We start from the raw sequence: 10,786 nt of genomic DNA, 5'->3' as shown, positions 1-10,786 counted from the left end.
GTCCACAGAGGCTAAATTACATTCAGCCTCAGATGTTGAAAAAAGCTTACCTTTTGGTAACTTCCTAACAATCCGTCCTTTCAAATTGTTTTCAGGCAATATTCATTCAGGCACATAATATTCCACGAAAAGTATCATGTGATCACTCTCCTACTTTGCAATAAGGGCCATAATTTAGTTGTCATTGCAGGAATGCAATCCCTTTCTGACAATGGCTCTTATTTCTGCAGTGTTTCAAAAGAAAATAAAAACAAGCACCTGGTAGATGTAGGAAGCGTGACATCTTATGCAGTCATACTCTACGACTGGTAGTTCTCACTTCGCATCTTTTATTTCAGCACAAATCCACCGTTGCTGTTTTGAAGGCTAGTGCACATCCTATGTTGGTCATTCAGTCTGAAAAATTATATATTTCTCTGCTCTTCGGACAGTTTCACTGCAGTTTTTTACTACAGTATTTTCAGATTAGCTGCCTTCTCCATTCTCCACCTTTGCCTCCAAGGCCTTCTTTGCAAGAGGTACACACGTGCTTCAGGAGCGAAACAATAGTGTTCCTCTAGCATAGCTACAGTAGTATTGAAAACACAAACCCAAGTTTGGCTCACCTTCTCTGTATCTCTTTACAGAGTTCATGTTAATGAACTTTTAATTCTAGCTGTTTAAAGGTGCTGCGTGCAGTTATTTATGAGTATTTAGAATGAAAATGTGAAATGCAACACTGAAGATCAAAGTAGAACTTTCTCTAAGCATGTAACACACCGCCCTCTGGCATTAGAGAACTTTGTTCAACACTCAGTGTATGCTTTGACAACACACCCATCTCTACACCTTGCTTTACAGTGAGCAGTGCAAAGTTCAACATGTTACAAGATCTTAAAAACTTGCTCTGCTTCATAGCTTGCTTGTGATTTTCTGGAATGCCACCTTCCGCACCCACCCACGTCACTCACCCAGAGCACAATCTTGGTGGTGAAGGATAAGGCTGGTCCACTGCACAGGTCCACTGCACTGTGCAAAAGGTAAATATGCTGAGAGTCTGAGTAAACCATCAGAGAAAGAATCACAAAAATTTGGTTGGTTGCTACCTACAGTGCAGAACTAATATGTATTTATAAGTAGGAAATAATGATTTACTGAATACATAATTTATTATTGATACTCCTTCCCTTGAGTAATATTTATTAAGATAGATCACTCTAAATCATTCTTCCATATTTATTCTATAATCTTAACTGCTAGAACATTTTTTTAGAGTAGAGCAAAACAAGAAGTCATAAATGTCACTATGAACCACTAGTTATATTAATTAAAAAGAATAAAACAGTACAGCTTCACATAACATGCCAGTATTTAGAGCCCACTTTATTTCTACCAACCCTACAGGACAGGCTCCCTAAACCAATTTAGGTGAATCTCCTGTTTTGAAACAAGCCTACTGTGTCAAGATTGTTGGCTTCTGACATATCTTCCACAGTGAAAGAATGAATGCCAAGTCTTTTTTTAGAACATTTTTATTAAAGAATATTCAGTAAGCTGTATTAGACAGACTTATCCGATCTCATTACTGAGTTAAAGTGCCATCAGTCAAGGTAAACACACACTGAAAAGCATATTCTCTTCCATTTGATCTGGGTGAGTCTTGTGAACTTTGTATGCACACAATTCGTGACATGCAAAGCCCAATCAAGACCATAATACATCTGACAACTACATTTTTAACGAAACCCAAGGTGTCTGCATATAAAGAAACAGCAAGTTCAGCACACATGAAAATAAAAATACAGCTTGCACAACCAAGTGTATATACTCATTGAACAGCAGCAACACCACTCCAAAAAGTTGACTTTGTGCTTCACAGCTGAACTGTATACGGCTCAACAGCTTTGTTCACTGGACCACGGGGCTGACAAGTCTTTGATCAGCACTCAGAGGCCTAAATGATTACAGTGTAACATATCAGTAAAACTGTTTATTCCATTTTTCATTGTGCTGGCTCAAAAAAAAAAAAAAAGACAATAATCCTATTATTATTATTAGGATCTATTTTCAAAACCTTTTTACACAAGAAGAGTTTCACCATCAGTACCCTGCATTGCCCAGCCCGACTACAAGTAGTGGAACACAACAAATATGCATTATACTGCAAAACACAGTTCTGTTTAATTTTCAGTCTTAAAATACAAGTTTCCAAGCAGATTTGACCAGAAGTTACACTCGCACCCTGAAACTCTATTTGAGACTTTCCTTTAATGTCTCTATTAAATAAAGATTTTCCTTCATTTCAAAACAGAGTTCCAGCATAAATCACTGCTCTATTTAATAATTACTGAGCAAAGCAATCTGTCTTCCCACAGCATTTAAAGTGAGAATCACACTGTTGCAAATATGTATTGCATAGTTATCTGCATTATTTTTTGCAGATACCCCCTGATACTTATTTCAATAAGCCAACCATCACTTCACTGATATCCCACAACTTTCTTGCAACCAAGTCATCCATGGCTTTAGGCAGGAGTTCTTCCTCTTTGCAGTCCCCAAAATACTTTCCTGACACGCCTTCGACATCAGGAGAAGAAGCCAAATAAATAGAAGTCTGGGCTCCTTCCAGAGGTGTTTTAAAGAAAGCCCATGACACCAGGTTGAATAGGGGTTTTGCCAGCACAGGAATATTCACGTATCTGCCTAGATTTGTTCTGACAATCCCAGGATGAAGTGAATTGACGGTGACTCCTGTCCCTTCTAACCGACGGGCTAGCTCCCTTGCAAATAATATGTTAGCCAGTTTACTCCGACTGTAACAAAAGCTTTTATTGTAACTTATTTCACTGTTCAAGTCTTCAAAGTTGATCTCTCCATATTTGTAAAGCTTTGAGGATACCACCACAATCCTGCTCGGAGCAGAATTTTTGAGGAGGCCCAGAAGAAGGTTGGTGAGCAAGAAGTGACCCAAGTGGTTTACACCAAATTGCATCTCAAAACCATCCTCTGTCTTCATGTATGGACACTGGAATATCCCTGCATTATTTATCAGAACATCCAGCCTTGGCTCTTCCTTTAAACAGGAAAGAAAAAAAATAATTCAGTTTTATAACTGTCATACAAAACACACCATTATGCTTAATATTTCGCATTGGCCCTTGTTAGAAATTATTTTGTTCCCAGTTTTCTGAACTGTAACTTCCTAATATTCTTGTAAAGCATTGCTGAAAAAAACCCGTAAGTTGAACTACCACTAAGCTGAGCACTTCACCCCAGCAGCAGGCAGGTATACAACAGCAGGCCTGCATCTGCTTTTAATGCAGGCAGAGAACACAATCATCTGCTTGTCCAGGAGCAGCTTTCCTACAGCAATTCAGTGACAGTTTACCTTTGAGATGCATTTTGTTTTCCTCTAAAGAGTAACCTGTCTATTGCACTGCAAAAGTAGACACATTAATTTATGGCAAATCTCAGCCACAGGCAAAGGCCCTACTACACCAAAGCCGTGCAAATATGGAACAAAAAGAGTTAGCTCAAAGAACTAACCTCATGGTTGAAGAAAATATGTCAGATTGTAGACTCATCAACTCACCAGGGACCTGTCATGAAAAACTTTGCAAAACAATGTTCTCCTGATTTCAAACATCATTTTATTTTAAAATCACTACACTTCATCATGCTGCTCGGTGACAACTACGGAGCAGAATTCATTATAGAAAAGTAACTGTCACTGTCACAATTAAGCAGGCTTCATACAACAATATGAGTCTAATAGGCGTACTCAAGAACCTAGGTGTGTTTACAGGACTGTGGCTTGAAATTTTTGTGATGTACTCAGCATATGCTATTTGATGGATCAGTATTCTGGCTCAGGTCAGGAGAAAACACTCAACGAGGTATGTGACATTGCACAGAATCAGGCAATATAACTAACAAAGAGAGTGGTATGAATAATATACGTATAATGCATCACGCACTTCATACTTCAGCATACAGTCAAAAATTAAGAGCTCTCTAATTTACCCCAAAAAAATAACTTGTTCAAAAAATACAGATTAAAGTAAGTTGCCTAAATAAGCTCTGAATTCAGCATTTTTACCCACCTCTGACAAAAGACTGTAAAAGTATCACAGGAAATTTATGCTTGCATGAATCTGAAGCAAAACCATTTACTTTACAGAAAAAGCAGCATGAGTTTTCTTTGCCGCTAATTCTTTAAACCCAATGCACGGACTGTAAGGCAAGCTGAGATCATTTTGGGTCATTTTGATTATAAAAATCGAGAACCTCAAAATTAATTTTACACCATTTGCCTTTCTTTTGACTGCCACTAGCAGCAAAGATAGAAAGAGAGCAAACCCCAAATCTGCACTTGGCTTTCAGTTAATGGTGCTGGCATCCAATCACACACAACATCAAGCACTTGAACATCAGACTGATTTCCGTGGGACTTGAGGCTGCTCAGTGTTTCATATAATTGGGTCCCTGAGGCATGATCCAAAGAGCAAACTCACTTCTCTTCACCCAAAGGGATATAATGGTTCCTGTCACTAAGCAAGGACAGGACTGAAGAAGTACTGACTGTAGATCTGCTTACTGAAGTGATATTTCTTTCTCCTTTAGAGAAAAACATTGTTTCAGAAACTTCCCACAGCATCTGACTGCAGGATTTCTTTTGCAAGACTTAACACTTCAAGAAGCAAGACCTCCACTTGTGCTATTTTTTGAGACTCCTAAATTTAATAATCTAGAATTAGAGGAATGTGATCAGTGCCAAGCAGGCAGCTGTGACCAAATGCAAGAGAGAGCACAAAACATTGCTTTGATGGGCAATGCTACTCCTTGTAGCTTCTGAGCTCGCTTCCATTTTTCCATGGAGTCCTCCAACATCTCTACATTTTTTACTTTTTGCTGTGAGGCTAAGGAGTGAAAGATGTAATCACTTGCAGTTCTGGAAAGGAAAAATCCCACAAATTAAATTAAGCAGTGGGAGTGCATTGTTTCCCCATCCTGCTGATATTTAAGTCTTCTTCATCTCAAACAAAAAAAACACAAAAATCCCCCAAACAAACAGCTCCAAAAAGGAGTCACATGTTAGAGAAGATAACACCAACATGGGTGGAACAGCTCTTGAAAATATTACTTGAATTCACATCCCTTGTCATTCAGCTGCTTTTGGAATTATTTTGAAAAGAAAAGTTAGAATGCAGGTGTCAGCATCACTGCAGATACACGTACTCTTGTTCTCCACACATTTCTCACTTGAAGTCACCTGTACTGGCTCTACCAACAAAGAGAGGCTAATAAATTCACATTTGGGGATATTTTGTACTATAAAAGATACAATTTTTAAAAGTTAGGCAGAAAGTTTCTTTTCTGTTATTTATTCTGCACATCATTTTGTATATGTGTATTTTCCCAGACCTCATGACCAGATCTGTATGTATGAATGTAGATAACTACACAGAGCCCCACTAGAGAACTTAAAACTTGACTTTTTCCAGACATATAAGTTTTAGAAAACCTATTTCAAAAACTAATGCAATAAAGTCCCTCTCTGGTTTTTTTTTCCCCTTCTCGCAACAGCATCTGAGCATCTTTAAGTACTTAACAAGCAGTTATCTGAGCAGCAGTAGAAGTTATCAAGCCTGGCTTCCATGACTTTGTGTCTCACAGCTTGAGCAGCTAGATGCCGTGAGATGAGAGCCCAAACTGAGGCTTTTCATGGCAATGGAATAACGTCTCCAACGGTGCCTCCCTCTGCTCTCTGGTGTTTAATAATGCAGCTGAACTCATCTAGTGGCATTTCTGTCACATGAATCAACTGAACATCCCTGTTCTCCTTAAACTTGGGTGTTCAGGTAATCTGCACAAACCTGATGTATTTAAAAATGTCTACTAAACTCAGCTAACAGTGGCAAAGTAACTTAAAATGGGGAGTGTGAGGGGAGCAGTGTGGGGAGGTGGCAGAAGGATGGCTGCAGCTGTGAGCAGTGCACTCGTGAACTTTTATTTCTTTGGAGACAAGGCTGAGCTGTAACACTAATTTAAAATAACAAAGGCAGATTACTGTAGAGTCAAAAAGAGGGAAAAGTAGCTGAAGGTGTCCCTGCTCACTGCAGGGGAGTTGGACTAGATGATATTTAAGGGTCCCTTCCAACTCAAACCACTCTATTATTTATATCATCTAGAAACAAGTGCTTTCCTTTTCAGAACAGAAAAGGACTAGAATAGTCTAGACTAGAATAGCCTGAAGGCTTTTCTTTCAGTACTTGAAGAGGGCTTGTAAGAAAGATGAGGAGAAACTTTTTAGCAGGGCCTGTTGTGATAGGACAAGGGGCAATGGTTTTAAACTAAAAGGTGCTATATTTAAACTAGACACAAGGAAGAAGTTCTTTACAACGAGGGTGGTGGAACACTGGCACAGGTTGCCCAGAGAGGTGGTGGAATCCCCAACCCTGGAAACACGCAAGGTCAGGTTGGACGGGGCTCTGAGCAACCTGATCTAGTCAGGGATGTCCCTGCTCCTTGCAGGGGAGGTTGGACTAGATGGACTTTAAAGGTCCCTTCCAACCCTAACCATGCTGTGATTCTATGAACTAGTACGAACTTTACGCTTCCAGGTGCTAGCTCACGGCCAGTGTACGTACCCCCTCCTCCCGAACCCTGCGGTGAACCCAGCACCAGGCCGCACCGCCACCCCGCCGGCCTGCAGCAGGAACGCGCCCTGTCAACACGGAAGCCCCGCGGACACCGCCCCCACCGCGCTGCTTGCAGCCAGCCCACCCACCACCCCGCCTCCTCCCTGGGGAGCCCGCGGCCCGCAGGCCGGCCTAACGCCGCCCGCTCCCCGTCGGTGTCCCCCGCGGGAGCCGGCGGGCCCAGCCCCGCAGCCCTACCTGGAGGACGCGGTGGCAGAAGGCGCGGACGGAGCGGAGGGAGGCCAGGTCCAGCTCGCGGACCACCAGCTCGCCGCCGCCATCGCCCTCCGCCCGCTCGCCCAGCTCGGCCCGGATCTCCCGGGCCGCCCGCTCGGCCCGCGCCCGGTCGCGGCAGCCCATGATGACGCGGGCCTGCATCCGCAGCAGCTCGGCCGCCGCCGCCCGGCCCAGCCCGCTGTTGGCCCCCGTGATGATCACCGTCTTGCCCCGCATGGAGGCCCCGGACCCGGACCCGGGCCGGGCCGCGCCCCGCAGCCAGCGCCAGGCGGCGAGGAGGAGCCCCCCGCCCAGCACCAACGCCGCCGCGACGGCCATCCCGCTGGGCCGAGCGGCGCTCCGCCCGACGTGGCCGTCCCCGCCTGGCCGCCCGCCTGCCGCCCGGCTCTGGGGGTGCGTTAGGGTTGGCCAGGTACGCCGCTGGGCATTGTGGGGATTGTAGTCCTCTGGAGGTGCCCGGCAAGCCGCTCCCGGAGGCGCTTCCTGAGCGCACCATTTATCGAGCACAGATGTAGGTAGGCACGTTCCTTTCCCGGGTTTACTGAAGGTGGCCCTTCCGCCTGCGTAAAGACCGATATTTAGTGTCTTTTGTCAGAAATCGTGATGCGTCATGAGTCTGCGCCCCTTGTCCCCACATACGTAACACTGCGTGATTGTGGGGTACCCTTTTTAGATAGATGCGATGCTTTATTGACAGCCAGGTTACACATTAACAGGCAAGGCCCGCATATCTGCGCGCACGCAGCTCGCCGTAGAACAGCTTTGGCCATAGAATAGCAGTGTTCCGCCACCTCCAGCTGCTCATCGCAGAGTCCCCCAGGTCAGGACCCAGGCCCTCCAGCAGTGCCAAAACAGCCCGAGGATCTTTTCTGGTCATCAGGACACGCGTTGACAGTGATTGTGGCTCCCCGTGCCAGGCCGCCCCCTTACATCACCGAGCGCACATCGTCGCAGTCGGTGCGAGGGCAGCCGTAAGTCGGTGTCATGGTCCACTGGGGACTCATGGTGGTTCTTTTAGTGCGATCTCAAAGTGCAGAATGACGGTGAACACGCCAAAGGGGTTGGTTTCAATCAAACAGCACAAACTTTATTATTTTGCCCATAAAGCGGCATGCAATAGGTGAAAGGGTGTGAAAAGGAAAAGTATAGATAGAAAAAAAAAGGATAATAGCTACCACTGCAGGTCCAAGATGTCCCTATGGTCCCAGATCTGGACAGTGTCCCACCGGTCCTCACGATCCTTGGTGGGGAAAGCTCTCTGGGCTCTCGTTGTTAGGGGTCGACCTTTTATGCCAAGTAGCAAACCTTGCTCCTCCTTTACTTTGGGGATCTCCGCCTGTTCTCGGCCCTTAGGATAGAAGTGTGGTTTTTGTACATTGTAATGAGCAAAGTTCCATTAAAGGGCACTTTCTCACCGTTGTTTTTGAGACAGCAGATGTGATTCATCCTCCTCCATAGCAGCTGCACAGTTATCTCTGCCAGTCTTGACAACAAGGCTGAGCCGTGGCATCTCCACGCCACTCTGTCCGCCGTCTCAAGTATGTTGTACATTTTGTTGTTAGGCCAGAGTCAGCCTTGTCCGTAACAATTCTGTTCTGTTCCTGGGAAAAACAACTGCGTCTCAGGCGGGCTGCTCGCAGCAACTCGTGTCAAGTTGTGAGCCTAACATTTAGGCCACATCAAATCCACAGTCCACCTGGAAGTCCTCGGTGACAAGGTTGAGACAATATTGATTTTCTGACCGACCCTTACAGTCGGGCAGCCCACTCACAACAGTTGCCCAGCTGTGCCCAACTTTCCACCCATCGGCTGAGGCCCTTGGCTCAGACGCATGCATCTGTCGCCAACTTTGTTTCACCTGTGGAAATACTATCAACCTGGTGGTGAGGCCTACTGTTAGAGAGGAAGTAACCAGAGTTCCCACCAGGGCAGATGTCAACTTGATTACCCTGATGGGCATCTGGTGGGACCACATTGAAGTGTGGCCTCTGCGGCTCTGCCCAGTTGTGACTATGATCCCGGTTTAAGGGAGTCATAGTTACTGCCACCACTGAAACATCCACCGGCAACTCATGGGACTTCCTGGCCCCACCATGGGCCCGAGGACAACTCAAAGCAAACTGTGGGTTGTGATCAGAGTTACCTCTGCAAGGACACTGCTTCCTTCCCTGCCTCAAAACCAAAATGCAGTAGGATGGCCCAGCAGCAGGACGTCCCTTCTCCTGCCCAAAGGCTGTTTCACTGACACAATGCCTGTGCTGGTAAATTGGGCGTACCTGGGGCTGCTGTTTGGTGCTGATGCGAACTGGAGCAAAACAGCCTGTGAAACCCCAGCACATCCAAGCTGGTTGTTGGTTTTTGTTCTGTGCTGATTCCTGAAACATGGGTGAATATCATCTGGGAGAGAGCTAGCTGGCTTGGGCCAAAACGAAACCAGGGACTGTTCTAACAATTTTAGGATTAGAAGACAATTATAACAATTTAATGACCTAAAGATGGTTGAGTATGCGGTCCCAGAAGCATTTCCCAGTAGTGTTTAGTTTGCTAGCAGAGATTTTACCAAAACGTTGTATTAACATCAATCAGTCTCACAAAGGTGACTCCATCACAAGGAAAATAGACATGAAGGGCACCTCTATTTCATTACCAGTCTTTGAACCTCATGGCAGTTCAAATGCTTCTGCAAAATCCATGTTCAAGTCAGTCTGCCTTGGGTCTTCAGCTTGAGAGGCAGAGGCAGGAGCAGTAGATTCAGCAGTGCCAGAGAAGGCTCCCGGCACAGGAATGCAACATCTGTGCTGTTACAGCCTGTAGCAGAGTTTTGGCCTGAAGCTGGAGGCTGGTTAGGGCCCTCCCGCAGCCCGTGAGCTCCCGCTAGGCAGTTTGGAAGCAGCCGTCGTGGTCTGGAGAGTTAACATGCATGTGCCAGCTGGCCTTTGTGCTGATGAAGTGTTCTGGGAAAGTTTAGGTTCCCAGTATAAGCAGAACAAGAGAGTATGTCTGAACGGCACGTTGAGACCTCCCCCATGCTGCCTTTATGAACAGGTTTCTTTCTTAGGTGTTTCAGCAGGTTCTGGTGGCTCTGTATCAAGTTGGATTGTGTGTCTGAGCATAGCAGAGACATTATTACATGGCTAAGCATGTCTTGATAACCTACTTGCACTTTGCAAGCAGAAGTGATGGGGTGTGGGGGCGTGGGGGAGTGTTACACAAGTAATAATGGCAGTGCCTGCTCTGATACCTACTCTGAAGTCTAAACGTACCAGAGAGCTGGCAGTCAGACCTGCTGAATGCTCGCTTCTAGGACCAACTTCAGCTGAGTTGTATTAGCTTAGAGGTAGCCTGTTTGAGGCAACCAAATTTAGCAGAGTTCAGGACTGAGGGGGTCTGTCCCATCCCAGTCTGGTAGAAGGGAAACTGCTTGCAGAATATGTGTGTACATCCACTCACTTACCTTATAAGCACATTCACATTCACTGATCTCTTAAATACAAGCATGGACCCAAAGTCTATCCAATATTTGTACCCAGAGACCCAGGAACCAGCTCTGATGTTGGATTTTCCCAGATACCGGTCTCTTTCTGTGTACTGGGTTGTCCAGCTTGAAGTGTGCTAGTGGTTCACACATGCACATAATGTGGGTCCCTCAAATACCTGGTTTGTCTGGTAGCTGGCACCCAGGTTGGACCTCTCCAGTTGTTGGCACTCAAACCCTTGAACCCCTCAGACCTGCCAACTTACTGGTGAATCCTTAGCCCAAAACCTGTTTTCAGCCATTATCTTCATCTTGCCCGTCCAGATGACACCTTTACTAATCCCAGACCTTGACAAACCCACCCAAGGCAATGTGAACCCTTCCAAGGAGTCAG

At 45.5% G+C, this 10,786-nt stretch overlaps 1 protein-coding gene and 1 long non-coding RNA gene across 2 annotated transcripts; one reads left to right on the top strand and one right to left on the bottom strand.

Moving 5' to 3' along the window:
- Positions 1–2,141: 2,141 nt before the first annotated feature.
- Positions 2,142–7,498, bottom strand: RDH14 (retinol dehydrogenase 14). The gene is made up of 2 exons (XM_086743863.1): positions 6,879–7,498; positions 2,142–3,052 (listed from the first exon to the last, which is right to left on the bottom strand). The coding sequence occupies exons 1-2, from the start codon at positions 7,233–7,235 to the stop codon at positions 2,435–2,437; spliced, it is 975 nt and encodes a 324-aa protein (XP_086599989.1). The 5' UTR covers positions 7,236–7,498; the 3' UTR covers positions 2,142–2,434.
- On the top strand, positions 7,229–8,337 carry LOC147601189 (uncharacterized). The gene is made up of 2 exons (XR_015258054.1): positions 7,229–7,329; positions 7,663–8,337. It is a non-coding gene; the product is annotated as an uncharacterized LOC147601189 (long non-coding RNA).
- The last annotated feature ends 2,449 nt before the right edge of the window (positions 8,338–10,786 follow it).

This window comes from Chlamydotis macqueenii, chromosome 3 (assembly GCF_036417535.1).
Source record: "Chlamydotis macqueenii isolate bChlMac1 chromosome 3, bChlMac1.mat, whole genome shotgun sequence".
Classification (NCBI taxonomy): Eukaryota; Metazoa; Chordata; class Aves; order Otidiformes; family Otididae; genus Chlamydotis; species Chlamydotis macqueenii.
Note: the sequence above shows the minus strand (reverse complement) of the source record. Positions and strands in the feature narration are given on the sequence as shown.